Source organism: Furipterus horrens, unplaced genomic scaffold (genome assembly GCF_987537825.1).
Source record: "Furipterus horrens unplaced genomic scaffold, mFurHor1.1.pri manual_scaffold_11, whole genome shotgun sequence".
Lineage (NCBI taxonomy): Eukaryota > Metazoa > Chordata > Mammalia > Chiroptera > Furipteridae > Furipterus > Furipterus horrens.
The window spans coordinates 100,158,226-100,177,256 of NW_028327181.1; the positions used below are offsets into that span (position 1 = coordinate 100,158,226).

A 19,031-nucleotide genomic window follows, 5' to 3' on the forward strand; every position below is an offset into this window, starting at 1 on the left:
GTTTGACGCCCATTCGCTGCTGACCAGGGTCGTCCAAAGAGTGATTTTTAAAAGAAATCGCAAGGTTCCCCTCCCCGTTTTCTTAGTCGTAGAGCATTTCTGAGTAATGAGTTGTTTGCATTAAGTACGTGAACTGGCCGCGGTCCCCTGCTCCCTCGTGTGCGTCAGGTCACGTAACACAGACGGAGCAGACACGTGTCCTGCTTCATCTGCGCTGAGTGTGCGGTGATGCAAATCTACAAAACAATGCAGTTTTAAAACATCTTTCCTTCCCAGGAAAACTTGCTGCAGCCTCCCTCTTATTTAAAAAACAAAGTTTTATCTTTTATGTTACGCAAGTAGTAAGTGTTCCGCACAGATATGTCGTTAACTGTGTAGAAGCAGGAAGAATTGGAGTCATCCATAATCTTTCCCCTGCCAAGACAGTCGTGGTTAGTACGCGGGTGCCCACCCTTCCAGGCTTCTAAGTGTATTTGTGAGTAATTTTTAACAAAAGCATAGCATCCATTGACATAGTGTTATTTCGGTGCATTTAAAATTACCTGGGTTTGCACAAAGAGGTACCTGGAGGGGTGGTCCCCAAAATGTTTCTAGCATTTCTTAGGGGATGGAGTTCTTAGGGGGTGATTGCCTTACCTTCTTTTCACTTGAGTGATTTTAGTGAATTTGTCTCATTTTCTTCGAAACCACAGTTCTTTGCATTTTATTTACACAGAGCTTAGGTCTTGCCGTCGGGATGCATGTGCCCTCATCAGGTGTGCGTGGCACACCCGCTGTGTGCCCGACGCTTGGTGCTGAGGGCTGGGTGCTGTGCGGAGAGACTTGGTCCTTGCTGCCAAAGAGCCCCCAGGCCCAGCTGCCATTCATGGCCAGGACACCTGCCAAACTCCGGGAGCTCGAGGTGGTGACGTGCAAGCCTGGGGACCCTGGGCAGGGACACGAGGTGGCTCCCCGGACGCGTCCTCTGAGTGGGGGACAACCTGGTCATCTGGGTGCTCCCTGTGCTGGGCGGGCAGGAGGGCACACTGGCTCGGTGACAGTGGCAAGCGCGGGGTCACTGGCAGCGCGGATTTGGTGAGAGAGCTGGGGAGAAGCAGGATGTGAGCGAGGACGGGGACTGAGCGCGGACGCCAGGGCAGGGGCCGCAGGTGACCAGGCATTTGACAGCCGAGGTCCAGGCCTGAACAGCTGCGCTTCCAATGTTGAGCAGTGTTTGCACGGAGCACCTTGCTCTGCCCAAAGCGAAGGTCTGGCCTTTGCCCTCCACTCCTGGGAGGCCACCGGAGTGGGACCTGATAGGACTGTCGGCCACATGCGACAGTGGTGGGAATCCTTAAAGCCGCCTGCATGCGTGCAGCCAATTGGACCTGCCTCTCTCGCCGGCCGTGGCCGGTGACTTCGCTGTCCACACAGCTTCTCGGCAGGGCGGCAGGACTCTGTTCTCCAATTCGGGAGTCTTTTTTCGACACTTCTGACATTCTTTGAGCAACAATGCTGGGTTGTTTTTCTCTGAGTATTTCCCTGCTTCGTCTCTTCTTTTTCTTGTCCTGGCACGGGCCGGAAGTGGGAAGGGCCTCCTGCAGGACGGGTGCGTGGTGGGGGAAGCCGCGCCTGCACCCGTTCCTGCGACCCAGCCCTGCAGGTGCCTTCTGCAGACTCAGTGCCCGGATGGGCCTCTGTGGCCGGAATCGTTGGTCTGCGGGAGCCTGTGAACAGCAGACTCGCGCTCTGGTCTCAGAACCAGGCTCCCATGAACACTTTGTGTTTGGGAGGAGAGGGATTCCTGGGAGTGGAGCCCGTGCAGTGGGCGGGCCGCCCCACACCCTGGCCGCCCACCTGCCCAGGTCGGCAGCCCTGTTTCCGCAGCCACGTCTCGGCGCTGCCGCTAATGGAAATGCTCTGTGTCTCCTAGGATTCCTGGCCGGCTGAACGACAGGAGGACACCCCTGGGCGAGCTGAACTGGATCTTCACGGCGATCACAGACACCATCGCGTGGAACGTGCTCCCGCGGGGTGAGGCCACCGGGCACGGAGCTGGGCGGGAGGGCTGCTGGGAGCGAGGAGCCACGGGCCTCAGAGACAGGGAAGTCAGGGGGAAGACGCAGGCCCTCTGCAGGGAGAGCTGACAGGGTGACGAGCAGAAGGCAGGGACTGGGGGTCACGGAAGTGAGGACGAGATGAGACGGGTGGGCTGGGCTGGAAGCATTGGCCCCAGCCGTGGGGAGTCATTGTCCAGGCAGGGCCAGGGCTCGTCTCCCCTCGTGACTGTCCGCCTGGGCGGTGGGCCAGTCGGTCCTTCATCCTGTGCATCTGTGCAAGGGCGTGTGTGCCCATGGGAGACGTGCCCATGGTCCCACTGGCTGGTAAAACATTGGAAGGAAGTAAACGTATTTGTCTTCAAATCAGGGACGTGAGTCATTGGAGACACGTGTGTGTTTCCTCTGCCCTCAGATCTCTTCCAGAAGCTCTTCAGACAGGACCTGCTGGTGGCTAGTCTGTTCCGCAATTTCCTGCTGGCAGAAAGGATCATGAGGTCATATAACTGCACCCCGGTCAGCAGCCCGCGCCTGCCCCCCACCTACATGCACGCAATGTGGTGAGTGTCTCACCGGCCAGCGCCCGGCACGCAGCGACATTCCCCAAGCGGTGTGGGTTCTCCTGTTTCTACATGAGCACTGAGCTGGTGCCACAGGGGGGTGGAGCCCCCCAACAGCTCCCTGGCTTGTGGGGGACCCACGTCTGCATGAGTGCAGGCGCCCAGGCAGAGAGTCTGTGTACAGACAGCAGACTGCCCACGGGGTGCTGGCACGTGGTCAGGGCTGCTCCAGGGACCCACGCCTGGGCTCATGACACACTGAATGGTGTGCGTGGGACACGCACACAGATGCACACGAGGGTGACCTTTTATGCCCCTTGATTACAATTTCCCCCCAAACGGGTCCCTGCTACGTACACCACTAAGAGGAGCAGGAACAGTAACTACCATGCACATTGTCTTCAGTCCGGACATTGTGTCTGAAGGCACTTGGTTCCTTCCTGGGCCTCACTTCGCGGCGCAGAGTGTGAGGCCGTGTGACCAGGGACGGTGGCCAAGGAGAGTGAGGCTGCCTGACAGCCACAGTGGGAGCAGCCTAGCACGAGGCTTTACAGAGAGCAATTCACTAAGGGTTAGTGTAGCGTCAGGGTCAGGGTCAGGGTCAGGGTTGGGTTAGGATTAGCCTTACAAACAAGTTTCCCTCGGTTCTGGAAACTCAGAGACCGGGAGGGGTGTGTGAACTGTGACCTGGCCGCCCCTCTCCCACTGGAGGGAAACCAGGCACTACTGCTCGTGTCTGTGAGACACATCCAGCTCACAGTGCTGGCCACGCAGACGGTCAGCAGGAAGGGCCAAAGCACGTAGCAGATTGAAACAGAGGAACTCAGACCAAGAGCCAGCCAGGCTCGGCTGGGCAGCAGCCTGAATCCCGTGCGAACTGGACGGCAGAGCACAGCAAACCTGCCTTCCGTCCCTCCATGAAGACTGGAGTCGGAGAAGAGCGTTGTCTGAAGAGCCTCGTGGGACTGAGCGTGAGACCCACAGCCCTGGAAGACGGCCCCTCAGTGGCGCCGGTGCCACAGGCCCTGGCCGTCTCCTCTGAACCAGGCTTGTTTGCAACACGTGTTACCTAAAGCAGGAAAGAGAAAGGAGAGGCTGCTTGGACTCAGTGCCGCCTCTGGTCGTGTGCGGGAAACCCGCTTAAGCCCAGGACACGGGCCCTGGCGGTGCTGGCAGGTGGGAGGTGTGGGCTGAGGGGCCACAGGGGGACCTCCTACCCCAGCCTCACGCTGGTCTGTCCGATGATGCGCATGGTCTGAGCCCAGCGTCTGGGGGCAGGCATGCTGGCGGGTGATGCCACCACAGCCCAGCCACCTGATGTCACAGCTGCGCCCTCAGCGTGGGCGGCCTGCCGTGCCAGGGACACTCGAGTCAGGGGCGCACAAGTCCCTTTGTTGTTTCTGAGCTTCTCCTTCGCTTCGATGGGAAGAGAAAAGCTGCCGCAGAGATGACGGTTTAGCACGCTTCCCGCCACGGCTCCTGCCCCTCCTCTGCCCTCCCCGAGGGGCGGCCGTGGACCTGGCCCACCCGGCTGTCTGCCCAGGGTCCTGGCGGTGGAGCCCCCGTTGATGCTTGGGTGTCCTCTGCTCTCTCCGCAGGCAAGCCTGGGACCTCGCCGTGGACATCTGCCTCTCCCAGCTGCCCACAATCATCGAGGAGGGCACCGCCTTCCGGGTGAGCCCCTGCGCCCTGCGTGGGCCGCTGCGGGCCCCTGGTCTGCAGGGTGCCCGTCGGGTGTGGTGCCCAGGACTCCACAGCATTGTGCCCACCCTGCTCTCCTGGAGCCCACTCCCCCAGACAGGCCTCCGGCGTCTGCAGGGGCCGCCACGCCACTCGGCCAGGCCCTCCGTTCTGGTTCTGGGCCTGCGCCGTGTCTGCCCCGCTGCCCACACCTCCCTGCACACGGCCTCCGGGGCCCCGCCCTCCTCTGCCGGCCCTGGCCCCCGCTCCGTGCCTCCTTGGCCTCTAGCCCTTGGGGTGCCCCTTCTCTAGCTGGTCCCTCTCTCCTCTGGTGCAGACCCATGTGGCCCCCCCCCTTGACGTCTTCCCTCAGGCATCCATTAGGCGTCTTACACGTGACGCGGCCACAGCGAATCCCTCGCGCCTCCTCCCAGACGTGCTTCCCCCAGGCGTGGCCTCAGTCCCTGGGGACCCCGGCCCGTGCTCAGGCTGGGCCTCACGTGGTCCGTGACTCGCTCCATCGCCCTTGCCCACACCAGTCTGCACGCAGCCCTTGGGCTCTGCTGTCGGGCAACTCGGGTCCGAGCGCGTCTCAGGCCGCTCTGCTGCGGCCACCCCTGCGCCCTCCTGCTGGGGTGGCGGCGGCCGCACAGCGTGGTGACGGAGGGTGAGGACGGCGGGTGTGCAGGGCCACGTGGACGCCGGGAGGCAGCTCTCTGACGCCTGCCCTGCCCGTCCCCCAGCACAGCCCCTTCTTTGCCGAGCAGCTGACGGCGTTCCAGGTGTGGCTGGCCATGGGCGTGGAGCGCAGGAGCCCCCCGGAGCAGCTCCCCATCGTGCTGCAGGTGAGCGGCGGGCCGCCGGCGCGGACGGGCAGGGGCTCGCACGGCCGGCACAGGTCACTGGGGCTGAGCGCGCGGCTCCCCTGAGACGCTCATTTGTGTGGCAGTCGTCCCGTCTCCCCTTAGGCTGCATGGGGCTGAGGGAGCACGTGCCCCTGTGGTCTCTGTGAACCGGGGTGCCAGCCCCCACGTCCCCCCGCCCAAGGACGCAGCTGCTCTTCCTTCCTCAGGAGCTCGTCACGTCGGGAGAGAGGCCCGGGCGGCTCCCTGGACCAGAGGGTCCCTCTGTCACCATGTGACGTGGCCCTGGGCCCACTTGGCCCCCGGCGGCCGCACACAGCTCTGAAGGCCACGGTGACACAGTGGGGTCCCTGGTTCCAGACTGTGCACCGGAGTCTCAGGGTTCAGAGAAGGGATGGGGGCGGCCGCTGTGAGGACGTGGCGGAGCTCCGGTGGCCGCCCGTGCAGCCCCGCAGTGACGCCCTCTCCTTCCTCCCCCAGGTGCTGCTGAGTCAGGTGCACCGGCTGAGAGCCCTGGACTTGCTGGGGAGGTTCTTGGACCTGGGCCCCTGGGCGGTGAGCCTGGTGCGTGTTACACTCAAGAAGCGACGGGGCCGTGTGGCCTGGGGGTGGGGGGCGACGTGGGGGTGACCAGCAGCCCGGGCGGCCCTGGGAGGATACACACCGTGGGCCTGTGGCCACGGGGTCTGGGTCTGGCTGTGCCCTCCTGTCCCCTCTGCTGTTGTGAGATGTCCCCTTTGCAGGACAGGAAGTGCTGCCAGTGGGCGGCTCTCAGGGGCGATTGCCGGCCACAGTCCTGCCCCACGCAGCGCGGCTTCTCCTGGGGGCAGCCCGAGAGCCACGTGCACCGCCTCTGCCCCTGGCTCTGGGCGCGTGGGAGAGTAGGAACAGCCAGTCCAACAGGAAAGCCAGGCAAAGATGGCACCAAAAGCGATTCCTATTTTTCAGCAGCTCAGAAGAGGAGGGCTGGGGACGGAACCTGCAGGTTAGGGGCTCCGGTGGCCTGTCATGGCTGCAGTGTGTGCGCCGTGTTTGGTTCTGTTGGCAAATCACTTGGAAGTGAAAGCTTGAAAGATTAGTACCCGTGAAACAATGAGAAATTTAGCTGAGTGTTTTATGCTACTGAAGAATAGTTGTTTTTTAGGAGTGGCAATGGGACGTGGTCCTGTTTCTCTGTAAGAGGCCTTATTTGTAAAGATCACACGAAGCGTGTGCTGATGAGACCGTGTGGCGTGGCTGCGTCGGGCGGGGGGTGCAGGCGGGGGGTGTTGTGAACACTGAAGTCTCCTCATTAGTAACGCCCACAAAGGGCGGGCCTGGGGCCCCGTCGCCGTGGAAGAGAAGATGGGGGCGAGCACTCATAACATCTCAGAGAGGTTCTCAGTCGTGCAGTTAATTAAATTAACAACCTAGCTCTGGCCCTTGATGACTCACACGCTGATTAGAAATACGTGATCTGCTGGAAAAACACAGTAGGTGGGGGCCCGACCGCGAGAACCAGGGGACGAAGGCTCGTCCGTGGTGAATGTGGCCTTTCGCAGGGACACAGGCCCTGCTGTTGCCGTGGGCCCAGGACACGTTATTGAAATTCCACCAGATCTGTAATCAAGACAGCACAGAACTGAGGGAGCCGATGTCCCGGGGCTCTGCCCCCCTGTCCTCACGCTGAGGTGCCACCTTCTCTCTGAGTCCCCTGCCTGGGAGCTCGAGGTCCGCCCCTGAAGGCAACTCGCTGCCAGAAACCAGGCCCCAGGTGGCCCTGCCCCACGTGTGTCTCTCTCCGAGGTCCATCTCCCTGCACATGTGACTTGGAGCTGGGCGGACATGTCCTGAGAGCCAGATATGGTCCCACATGTGTGGGGCACAATGGGGGACTTCTTCCCTGCTGCTGAGAGCAGGGCCGCCGGGCGGGACAGGGTTCCCAGGGCCAGGCTGCTGGCAGCTTCTAGGAATGAAGTCAGGGCAGGGGCTCTGCAGGGAGCTCGGCTCAGCTGTCCATCCCACAGCCCGTCGGCCGAAGCCGGCGCCACAGCCCCGCCTCCGGCCACCGTGCTGACACTGCCCTCCCCATAGGCCCTGTCTGTGGGCATCTTCCCCTACGTGCTCAAGCTGCTGCAGAGCTCAGCGCGAGAGCTGCGGCCCCTGCTCGTCTTCATCTGGGCCAAGATTCTCGCCGTGGACAGCGTGAGTAGTCTGCATCCCCGTGGGCGGGAGGCTGTCTTTGCGTGCTCCATGGCCCCCATTCCCAAGTGCCGCCCAGGGGCCGCCACCTCTCCCTGCCAGGGACCTGCCCTGCACGTCCTTGTCCTGGGCCTTGTCGGGGCACGGCAGGCCCTCTGTCTTCCTAAAGAAAGCAAATGCTTCCCCTTGGGCCCTGTCCTGGCCATGTCACCCCTGTCCCCTCACCCATGGGTGTGCAGTCCGCCTGCCCTACACACAGCCTCCACCCTGTCCCCGGCCTGGCCACAGGACAGTGCCCCGGGCCCCGCGTCCCCTGTAGGGCTCGGCCCCACGGCTCTCGCAGGGACTTACTAACCCTGGTGCCCAGCCTGCTTCTCCCGCCACCCGCCCTCAGGCCTGGGGGGCATGCAGTCTCCTGTCCCCCACAAAGATCTCGCGCTGCACCAGAGGCTGTAGGGGACGCAGAGGTCAGCCATCCCTGCCCTACACCTGGTCACAGTCCAGTGGCGATGGGCAACACGCTGTGAGGCAGGAGGTCACGTCCCACAGGAGGCACGTGCAAGAGAGGGACGTCTCCCACGAAGGCGTGCCCGGGAGCCTGCAGCGGCTGCGGGGTGCTGAGTGCACATGGCGGGGGTGTATGGGGACAGTGCAAGGTAGGGATGGAGGAGGTGGACGTCTGTCGGGAGGGCCCCCAACACAGAGGGCGTGAGAAGCACGAACAGTTTGGGACAAGGGGACAGTAAGAACCAAGCTGTGGGACTTTGGCCAAGATGGAGGCGTAGACAGACACGCCACGTCTCCCTCCACAATGAGAAGAAACACAACTACCGCAAACTAGAGACAGCCCGAAGTTCCAGAGAACCAAGCTGCACGGAAGTCCAGCCAACAGATATGAGGAAGAGTCCTCGCCCAGACAGGAAGGGCCCTGTCTCCTCCTCACACCCTGTGTGATCAGGAACACTGCGGCATAAAGAAGGAGCAGAGGAATCACGGGGCCCTGAGCTCCACTGGAGTAAAACTTGCACTTGTAAGGACCCTGGTAAGGGAGGGAACTGAAGGTAGGACCCCCCCCCCCCTGACTCCAGGAGACCAGAAGCAGTTCCACCTGGTGCCTCGGAGGACTGCGAGCAGAAAGAATGGTCTCTGAGCCATGGTGCTCCGGGACACAGAGCGAAGACGCTGCAGCTGTCATCCGGTTAACTTTCCTCCTGAATTCCAAGCCCCTCACCTGCACTCTTCCTTATAGAAAGGGTCAGTTTAAACTGGATTTTAAGAAGGTCTGTTTGGGCGTCGTGCAGCCAGGTGACCCCGCGGAGGAGACGGGAGACAAGGCTCCGGGGCCGCGGGTCCTGTGCGCCGCTCTGGGGGAGCCAGGGTTGTGAGGGAGTGTCCCCCGGGGGCCACAGCACCCTGGACACGGAGGGGCCGCTCTGAGGTGGTGGGGACAAGGACAGTGTGTTCGGAGGAGCTGTCGGGAGGCTGCCTCCCTTTAGCTGCCCTCCCAGGAAAACGGGGGCTGCGCTCTAGGAGCCCCCAGAGCGGGTGTTACTCCGGGGGCACAGGTAGAAGGGTCAGGGGGAGGACTTGGAAGGCGGCTGAGGTTTAACTGTGTGAGAGTATATACGCCGTCCTTCGTAAGTAAATCCCAGGACGTTTTGCGACCGCCCACCCCGCCCCCTTCCCCGTAAGCAGAAGCTGATCTCATAGAGGAGGAGAACCGCTCCGTGAGACAGGTGTCAGGAGCTTCGTTTCTAACGGTCAGACGTCTTCGTCTCAGCCCCAAACCCGCATCATGCTTAACGGGGGGACTAAAAACAGCCCCAAACGGGAACCAGAAGCAGTGCCACCGATGCTCCCGGCCTGGTGGACAAAGAACCAAAGGTGTGAGCGCCAGGACAGAAGTGAGTCTGCGGGTCAGTGTGCGGGCGGCAGAGCACGTGCCGAGCCCCCCCAACGGCACCAGAGGAACGTGACCGAGGAGAGAGCGCCCGGCGGGGAGACTCGAACAACCTCAGAGCTCAGAGGCTGCCACCAGAGGGTAGATAAACGCACCCCATTCACAAGCGAGGCCCCCGTCTGGGCGTCCCTGTGGCCGACACGCAGGAAACTGCAGTGCAGACAGGAGCACGGGGGTCAGCCCGGCAGGTGGCCGTGCGCCTGGTCCACCCACAAACATCTCCGTGTCCCCCAGACTCATCAGGACCATCCCACGACCCCAGGAGATGACCAGCGAGCTTCTTTGTTTTAATCTGACAGCAGTCACGCACGACCTGAGCTTCCGCTGGAGGAACAAAAGGAGTGACCAGGAGAACTCTGAACAGGGACAGGGACGGTGGGGCCGACCCTCGCGGACACCGGCCGAGAGTGCCATGGAGCCGGGTGCGTGCCGACGGCCAGGCAGAGCAGCGCGTCCCTGGCACATGTGGGCTTGGCGAGTGGCGAAGGCAGCGTCTCGGTCCATGGGGACACCGATGGGCTCCCGGGTGTCGGGCTAGGACAGCGAGTGTCCGGCTGCACATCTGACAGTGGAATTGAGAGAGATTGTGGAAATGGAGAGTGAAACCGTGAAAACAGTGGACGGGAACACAGACCAAGTCTCTTCTCACCAAGGAGTGAGGAACCTACAGCTCAATAATAAACGTGGCTGCATAAAAGTAAAACTGCTTTCCCTGGGGAAGCACCAGGAGCAAAGCTGTAGAGCAAGTGGGGGAAAGGCATGTTTGACCCCTGTCCAGGCGCAGGACTGGCTTCCCAGACTTAGCAAGAGCCCCAGACGTCAGGAAACACGCTGACTGCAGCGGGGAAGCGGTCGGAGCCCCCGACCGGCTGTGCGTCCCCCTACCGCCTGAGAGCGAGGGGCTTCTCACGCCTCATCCCCCGAAAGGAACCCCTCACCCTCTGTGGTGCCCCTACCTCCCGCGCGGGTCCTGTCAGCTCACTCCCCTCCTGTCTCCAGGGGTGTCCCCATCCCCTCTCCTGCACCCGCCCCGCCTTCCCGTCCTGCGGGGCCCCCTCGGTGCGGCCTCCTGCCTCCCAGTCCTCCCCCTGCCCACGTGGCCTGCCTCCGTGGGAATCCCAGTGCTCCTCAGCTTGGCGTCTTCTGCAGAAAGCACACAGCCCTGCCCCCCGCCCCCACAAGCCCGCAGGGAGCCTCCTCACTCCGGGGACAGTGCTCCTCAGCTGCTCCTCCAGGCACCGAACAGGGCACAGCGGTGTCTGCCCCTGCGGGTCCTCGGGATGTGCGCTGACCCACTGGGCAGACAGGGTGGGGTCCCAGTGCCGCGAGGTGACTGGCTGGAAGGACCCGAGGGCCACACCCTCCTGAGCACCAGACTGAATTCCCACCTTAGAGCTGCCCCTCGGGGTGAGGAGCTGGGCCTCCCGGAAGCAGCTGTTAAAATTTAACCGCGTGGCAAATAGCATGTGATCATGGTACCCACACAGATTAGGGTTTTCAGGACTTTTTAGGTCCAGCCAACCAAACGCTGTGACTGCAGCGGGGCTGGGGGTCTGCAGAAGCCAGGGGCGCCTCGAGGGCTGGGTGTGTCCTAGCTCGGAAGGCAGGAGGGGGGACGAGGGTGAGGCGCCAGGCTGAGGGCGCCCTGCGGAGGAGCCGCCCCACCCGTCGGGCACCCAGAAGGGCTTGCAGGGTGTGCGTGTGCAAGGCGCCAGCCGTCCAGCAGCCAGGGGACGCGCTCGGGCCACGGTGCTGCTCTCCCTTGAGCACTGGTCTTGGGAGGGGCCGGCGGCCGAGGCAGGAGACGCGCGCTGTGTGGGTCCCGTGGCTCCCTCCCAGGCACCTGGGCTCATCCGTCTCTCGTGTCTTCTCTCCCCAGTCGTGCCAGGCGGACCTGGTGAAGGACAACGGTCACAAATACTTCCTGTCGGTCTTGGCGGACCCCTACATGCCCGTAAGGACCAGCCCATTCTGTGTGGACGGCTCCAGATCCGTGTCGTTTGTCTGCTCCCCCACAAACCCCGGGAGAGGCTCTGGAGCAGGGGTCCCGACGGGCGGTGTGCCACGCTCCGGGGGCCGCGTGCACGTGGCAGATGCTCTTTACTTCATGGCCCCAGTCTCGGCAGCTGCCTCACTTCTGTGTCTCAGGGGGAGTCCGGGTGACCCCGCCACACAGGCTGGTCGGGTTTCGTTGACGTCCGTCTGCTGCCCGGGCACAGCATCGCCACACGGTGGCTCCCCTCTCCCTCCTGCCTGCCCCCCGAGTCAGCCTCGGGCGCGCGGATACCTGCGAGGGTGCGGGGATGGGATGGGACGCGGGCGTGCCTTGAGGGCAGGAGGGCAGGTGTGTGGGATTTAAATGCACTTCACAACGACATTGAATTGTTAAAGCGCAGCACTGTGAACAGCACACGTAGTAACTCCCAACGACGTTCATAATGAGTTCCTAGATCCCCCACCCCCAGCTGCTCGCACCGCACCGCGGGCACCGTGGACGCCGAGTGTACGAGCCTGACCGCTCGCCCCCATGGTCTTCAGCAGCTTCCGTTGTACGAAGGGGTTTTTGTGCGTCATGCAGCCTCCTGGCTGGTTTTCTGAGCTGCGCGGTGGCTTAGGGAACAGGAGCGTCAAACACAGGGTTGTCGAGTAAAGGGCAGCTAGTACTTGTGTGTTTCAGTGTAAGTGCGGCACTTAAACGTCACAGGTGGCGGTGAAGTCGATGTTCTACCCGAGTTGAGGGAGCAGCTCCCTGTCCTCCGGGGTCAGTAAGAACACCGATGCAACGGATGGAAAAAAGCTGAGCCGGTTAAACGCGGCAAACAGAGCTGAGGTGGCATGAAGGGGCCCCGCTTCAACGACACACACATTCACGTGTTGAGGACGAGGCCGCGTGTGGAAAAAAGGAAAGGAAATTCCCCAAAGCCGAAAACTAAAGAGAGAAGTCAGAGGAGGCCACGGAGGGAAGCGAGTGGGGACGTCATGGTGACCCTGGGGTCCCCGCAGCAGAGGACATGGGCCAGAGCCAGTGACATCTCCGAACTGACGCCCCTGCTTACGGCCAGGAGCCGCGCGGTGCCCCCGCCCCACTTGTTCTGGGGCAGAGGCGAGGGAAGCTGGGCAGGTCGTCCGCTGGGCAGGACGAGAGAGGACAGGCCTGGAGGGCGACTGGAGCCTCAGGCCGGCGCTCCCAGCGGGTGGGCAGTGTTTGTGCGCCCTGGGGGGCGAGAGCCACCTGCCCGGACTCAGCTAGGGCCCCCTCAGCAGTGTCATCGAAACCTTTGCTCAGGGACACTTAGCGCCAGGAAGCCAGGACGGGGGACCGGCGGGCAGCCCCGCCTGCTGACGGGTGACTCGGAGGAAGGAACAGACGGGGCTGCGACAGACGGACCATCAAGTCCCTGTGAACAAGCACGTTTAAGACGGTTGGAAGGAGCGGTGTGTTTTAACCACGTCCCGAAACAAGCCATCGTGTGGTTTCCTCAGGCGCGCTTCTGTTCCCCTCGTGGGAGACCGGGCCCTCTGTCCTTTCACTTGTCCTCCAGGCGGCCAGCTAGGTGCTCCTAAAAATGGACCTGGGTGGGGGACAGGACGTGGGCACGGCCATTAGACTCCGCAGAGGAGGTGGCAGCGGTGGGCACGGCCGGGGAGAGACTGTGAAAGGCGCAGTGAGGCCTGAGGGCTCAGTACAAACAAGTCCACGCAGACCCGTCGTGGAGAGCGGGGTCAGCCGGAGGCGAGAGTGACCAGAACCAGAAGGAAGACTGTCCACGCAGCAGTGACCGCGGCCTTCCCTCCGCGCACGCAGACCATGGAGACACGGGGCCTGCGCTGCGTCGGGGGCGCTGCCGTCGCCCAGAGCTCTCTGACCAGCTGAAGTGTCGCTCAGAATGAGGGCCAAGCCAGCGCGTCTTCAAAGACGACCGTTCCCATGTGCGACTCCCACCCAAAATTGTTCCAAAGCCCACGGTTCCGCAGGAGGTCGAACCCAGAGGGAGTCAGACGCAGGGGCAGCAAAAGCAGACGTCGGCCAGCACGTGGCTTGTACAACTGTTGGAGAATCAGCAGCCACGCGAGGGGGCAGGGCGCTCAGAGCCGGCCCTGCACTGACCCCGGGGCGGCGGGCTCGGCTTCCCGAAGGCTGTTCAGGGCGAGGGGCCCCTCAGGCCCGGCCCGAGTCAGCAGAGGACCCAGGGAAGGAGCCGGAGGGGGGCCGCCCACAGTGGCCTGGGGAGGAAAAAGAAATGACGCCCAGTTAGAGTTTGCTCTACGCCGTGCGCTTGACCGGAGCCGCGGGGGGGGGGGGGGGGGCACGCTGGTTTGTGGGCCCAGGCGGAGGCAGCGAGGCGGCTCACACTGCTCCCAGCCCGTCCCCAGCCCCGAGCGGCGTCTGCGGGGCTTGGGGCCAGTGCAGAACTGGGGCAACCCTGTTTTCCAGGCTGAGCATAGGACCATGACAGCCTTCATCCTCGCGGTTATCGTGAACAACTACCACACGGGGCAGGTGAGTGCCGCCGTGCGTCCCTGCCCCCACTGCCGCGCTCGGGGATTGCGGGGACCGTCGTCCCAACCACCCGCTGAAGCAGTCAGTCACCTTGGTGGGGGCAGTGACCAGAGCACACCAGCCCGGGGGTCGCCGCGGGAGGAGTGGGGGCCACCCCTGCATTTAGCCAGTGTCTGCAGGGTGAATTGAAGTTGGTGGGATTTAAAGTGAGGGACCTCTCAAGAGCTCCTGGAGGGACAAAGGGCCGGGACCCCGGCGGCATGCGTCCCCGGTGCCCCCATTTGTCCCCCGCGCCTCGCAGGAAGCCTGCCTGCAGGGCAACCTGATCGCCATCTGCCTGGAGCAGCTCAGCGACCCCCACCCCCTCCTGCGCCAGTGGGTGGCCATCTGCTTGGGGCGCATCTGGCAGAACTTCGACTCGGCCCGGTGGTGCGGGGTGAGGGACAGCGCCCACGAGAAGCTCTGCAGCCTCCTCTCCGACCCCATTCCCGAGGTGAGTCCGTCCCACCCATGGCCGGGCTGCGCGGGAACGGGCGCCATGGGGACGGCGCCTCCAGCAGGGTCTGCTCTTGCGTGCAGCCCGGAGTCCAGAAACTGTCCCCCCACTGCCCATCCCTGACCCCCATCTCCCTCATGGCCACCAGCCCTTCAAACTAGGGCCCGAGGGTCCCTTCTTGCCCCTCCCCCATTTCCACTCCGTCCCCACGAGCAGGGCTGGTGGGAAGGGCCACGCGTGTCCTCGCTGAGACCCTGGTGGGCGTTTGGGCCCGAGGGCCAGCATGGCAGGGCCGTGACCTGTCCGCCCCTCAGGTGCGCTGCGCTGCGGTCTTCGCCCTGGGCACGTTTGTGGGCAACTCCGCGGAGAGGACCGACCACTCCACCACCATCGACCACAACGTGGCCATGATGCTGGCGCAGCTCATCAGCGACGGGAGCCCCATGGTCCGCAAGGTGTGTGCCCGGCCCGGCCCGCGCCCAACACGGCCACGAGCGCTCCGCTCCAGCGGCCCGACGGGCTTGGTTCTCCCGAGGGCGCGCCTCCCCACACTTGTGCGCTTGCTTCGCGCAGGGCGTTCCACAGGCCCGCCCCCGGCAGCCTGTGCGGCAGGTCTGTCCCGCCTGGAAGCAGAGCCATGGGCACCACAGACAGACGGACCGGTGTGCGGGTGTGTCCCCACCCGCCCCACCCCCGTGCCTCAGCCGCTGAGCAGAGCCGCGGATAAACCTGAAAACGTCCACTTGTCTGTCTAGGCGAAGCGATAGCACAGGGCTCTGCCCGAGATTTCACAGCGCTCGGAAGTTGGCTCAGCACAGCCTGGTCCCCCGTCCGTCCCCGGTTAGAAGGGCTACGGGGTGACTTGTGCTCACTGGTGCTAAGGGCCAAGCGTCTGGGCCTGGGAGGGAGGCGCAGGGCGCAGGAGGGGCCGCGGCTGCAGGCCCAGCCCCCAGTCCCCAGGCGGCACCTCCCGCCTTCTCTGCAGCTCCCAGTGCTCCTTCCTCCTCCAACGGCGAGTGTCTGCCGCCTCCCAGGCAGCTGCAGGCCTGGGAACTACGTGCTCGGGTGGTGTCTGCCACGGAGGCGTGGGGAGGGCCGACGCGGTGGCAGGAGGACGTGCCGCTGACCGGGGTGCTTGTCATCGTCCCGTGTGCGGGGCCTGGGCTTCCAGGCCTGTGACCCAGCAGTGACCAAACTCGGCTGTTCCCTCAAGAACAGGCCCTGGGAAGTGGGGCCGGGTCAGAGACTAAACAGATGGATAGGGACGCGGCAGGAGGCTGCTCAGGAGGAAAGGAAAGAGAGGGCAGGTGGGGAGTCGGGGGCCCTGAGTGGAGACTGAGTAAAGTGCCAGGCTGAGCCTGGGACCTGGGGAGGCCTTTCCAGGTGGAGGACCGGCAGGGACAAGGCCCAGAGCAGGAGGGCAGTGGGTACAAGGCCGCTCTGTGTTCTGAGTGGGATGTTCCCCTGGGCGTGCGGTGCCTTCCTGGCGGTCGCCCTGGTCGGCGGCCCTGACCTTGACCTCGCGTGTCGAGGCTTCTGCCCACACCAGCACCGAGTCCCTCACCGGAAGGCTGGGCCTGCTGCCGACACCGAGCGCAGATTCGGTCCTCCCGTTCTCCCGCAGTGTCACTGCTTCGGCACGCGTGTCGCCCCGCCAGGCGTGACTGTCCTTGTCCCCTCGGCAGGAGCTGGTGGTGGCACTGACTCACCTGGTGGTGCAGTACGAGAGCAACTTCTGCTCCGTGGCCTTGCAGTTCATGGAGGAAGAGAAGAATTACCCCCTGCCCTCGCCAGCGACTGCAGGTACGGCCCTCCCTGCGAAGCCACCGTGCCCCGCCGGGCCACCTGCTAGCGGGATCCTCGGTCAGAACCATTGGCAGCTGCTCAGTTTTGCAAAAGTGGGCTCAGGGGTCCCCAGCACCGAGGGGCGCAGAAAGGGCAGGGAGGTGGCCGCTCTGGCCCTCTGACTTCTCCCTCCTCTCACCCTTTTTGAAAATCAAATTCGGGGGAAGGCGGAAGGGCGCCATCGGGGCTGAGAGATGGTACAGCCCCCCGCTGGTGACGGAGGGCCTCGCGGCTCTGGGTCCATACCCGCCGGGTCGCGGGGGGCGGCTGCCCTTCGCACGCCTGCCTCCTTGTTTCTGTGTCACCGTCCTGCCCGCCGCCCCCCAGCGCACGGTCGGCTCTGCCGGGACCCGGGCTCATGATCTGCAGCGAGGTCGTTGCCGCTGTCCATGCTCTGTGGACACGGCTGTGCGCCTGCCGGAGGGCAGCGGCTCGGGGGCAGCAGGCGGATCCTGCCGTCGCCAACTCGCCCAGTGTGGCCACAGGGCAGCCCTGCTCCGTGGGGCCTTCCGTCACCGCTCGCTCACAGAATGAGACGCAGGCCACCTGATCCTTGCGCCGCTGCGCCCTGGCTCGTGGCTCTGCAGCCGCCCTCCCTGCTGGCAGCGCCTGCGCTCCACCGGGGCATCGGGACCAGCCCCGCTGCAGCCTCCGGCTGAGAGGAAACACGCCACCTCCCGCTGCAGCCCGCCATGAATGCCCCTCTCCCCGCTTTCCCCGCAGAGGGCGGGAGTCTGACGCCCGTGCGAGACGGCCCCTGCACGCCCCGGCTGCGCGCTGTGAGCTCCTATGGGAACATCCGCGCCGTCACCACGGCCAGAAGCTTGAACAAGTCTCTGCAGAACCTGAGCCTGACGGAGGAGTGTAAGCCGCCGGGAACTGGGTCCCCGGGTCGGGACCTTCTGTGCCAACCGACCCGCCCCCTTCCTGCCGTAAACATGGGCCTGGCAGTGGCAGTTCGGCACCCGGAGCCCGGGGCCCCGCCAGCACGCAGCTCCTGGGGCCCACTGGGGAGGGCCGCTCGGCCCCAGAGATCGGGGGAGGGGGTAAGACCCACGTTTCAATCACATGCCAGTAATTGTGGGACCAAAAGCGGCGTGGGCGCTGGGCACTGACGTCCTCCCCGCGGTGCGGGCAGCTGGCAGCATGGTGGCCTTCTCCCCCGGGAACCTGAGCACCAGCAGCAGCGCCAGCAGCACGCTGGGCAGCCCGGACAACGAGGAGTACATCCTGTCCTTTGAGACCGTGGACAAGATGCGGCGCGTCAGCTCCTACTCGGCCCTCAACACCCTCATAGGTGAGTCCCGCCGGCGCGCTCCGCACCCGCACACGGGGCCGCCGGGGCCGCAAGCAAGGGCGAGGTCAGTTCCGGCCACGTCCGTCCTGGGCTGGCGCCGTGGGCGGGCGGTCCGGGCCAGCCAGCTCTGTCGCGCGGCAGCGCAGACCTCCGTCTGTCTTGCGCGTCACAGGAGGCGCAGGACGGGCAGTGCCGCCTGCGCTGGGAGTCAGAGGTTCCGGGTTCTCCGCCTGTCCCCGCCCGTGCGGCTCGTGTGTCTGGGTTCAGATTCCGTATCGTTCTTGAGGCAGGTCCTCAGGCTGTCTGCTTCTTCAGACGTTAGCGCTGGTTGATAAGTTACGTCTTCCTAAGACGTGGCCCGTGCCGCCCCAACTTCCTCGTCTGTTCCCACGAAGCCCCCCCAGGTCATCCTCGTGGCTTTCAGGCTCTGCCGGCTCCGTGCTGCGCCAGCAGGCAGCGGGCCGGCCCGGCGAGGCCGTGGGTTGGGGCCCGCCGCGCGCCCAGGCAGCCCCGCAGGGGCCTCCGCCTGCGCCTCCTCAGAAACGCCGTCCGTTCACTCGGCACGCAGCGGGGGCTCGGTCCTCGCCGTTAGTTCGTTCTGGACCGCGTGACGAGTGCCGAAGCTCTTGTTTCTCGTCACAGTGTGGCTCGGCCAGGGTTGGACGAGCTCTGGCGCCGACGAGCACCGAGGTGGGACGGCTTTGTAAGCGCCGCAGGCCCGGCATCGGGCGCTCACAGGTGTGAGGAGAGGGCTGCTCAGGCGCCGCCGACTTTGGACTTTGAAACTGGTGTTCCCCGCACCCGGGACCCCGTCCCCCACAGTGACGTGCTTCCCACCTCAGCCGAGGGCCACGCGGACGCAGGCGCCTGGCCCAAAGCCAGGGGGACGTTGACCCCTCCGGCCCTCAGCACCCTGTCCCCAGCCTCCCTCCACGCCTGCCCTCCTGGGCTCGTGTGGCACCTCCGTCTGTCCAGGCCGCTGTGTCCCGCCTCCCCTGTGCTTCAGGGGTCCTCAGTCCTCTCTGCAGCCCCCCGTCTCCGAGCCTGCCCAGACGCAGAGCCGTGCACTCGTCCAGGGAACTGCAGCCGGGAGCTAGTCATGTCGTCGTGGGCCCACGAGACCTGCCATCCTCAGGCCCCGCTTCCTGCGCGTCCCCTCCCTTGGGGTGACCTCCGTGCCATCGGGATGTGTCCCCGCTCCGGTGCAGGCACAGAGGCTCAGCCGGGGTGTTTCTGTGGTTGGATCGGCAAGTCTGCTGTTGGGGCCGCGTGTCTGAGGGGACCGTGCGTGTGCCGGCGGCGAGCGCAGCCTTGGCCACGTGGACGCGCGGCAGGACTCCCGTCGGGACACAGCTCAGGCTCTGTGAGGGGTGTCAGGCTGTCCCCGGCGCTGCGCTGGGGAGCCTGGTCCATCCCTGCAGCGCGCAGAGCGCCCCGCGGACGCCCCGTCCCACCAAGTCTGACTCCTGCAGGACCTGAGCTCTCTCCATGTCGTCCACGTCTGGCTACGTGAGTGGGACAGTTACAAACGGAGCTGGAGCGCGGAGCGCCCAGGAGACAGTGTGGCTGAACGCCCTGGTCTGCTCGCTCAGATGCGAGCGGACAGCGCCCA

The 19,031-nt window shown here is 64.4% G+C and overlaps 1 protein-coding gene across 1 annotated transcript in view; it reads left to right on the forward strand.

The window, feature by feature from the left end:
• RPTOR (regulatory associated protein of MTOR complex 1) overlaps window positions 1–19,031 on the forward strand; it is a 118,644-nt gene that overhangs the window by 73,682 nt on the left and 25,931 nt on the right. Inside the window, exons 8-20 of the mRNA XM_090257810.1 lie at window positions 1,913–2,013; window positions 2,452–2,596; window positions 4,195–4,270; window positions 5,020–5,121; window positions 5,620–5,703; window positions 7,213–7,323; window positions 11,160–11,234; window positions 13,716–13,781; window positions 14,083–14,274; window positions 14,592–14,732; window positions 15,963–16,080; window positions 16,846–16,986; window positions 17,261–17,419. Of these exons, the coding sequence (XP_090113936.1) occupies window positions 1,913–2,013; window positions 2,452–2,596; window positions 4,195–4,270; window positions 5,020–5,121; window positions 5,620–5,703; window positions 7,213–7,323; window positions 11,160–11,234; window positions 13,716–13,781; window positions 14,083–14,274; window positions 14,592–14,732; window positions 15,963–16,080; window positions 16,846–16,986; window positions 17,261–17,419 (1,511 nt within the window). The remainder of the gene's footprint in view (window positions 1–1,912; window positions 2,014–2,451; window positions 2,597–4,194; window positions 4,271–5,019; window positions 5,122–5,619; window positions 5,704–7,212; window positions 7,324–11,159; window positions 11,235–13,715; window positions 13,782–14,082; window positions 14,275–14,591; window positions 14,733–15,962; window positions 16,081–16,845; window positions 16,987–17,260; window positions 17,420–19,031) is intronic.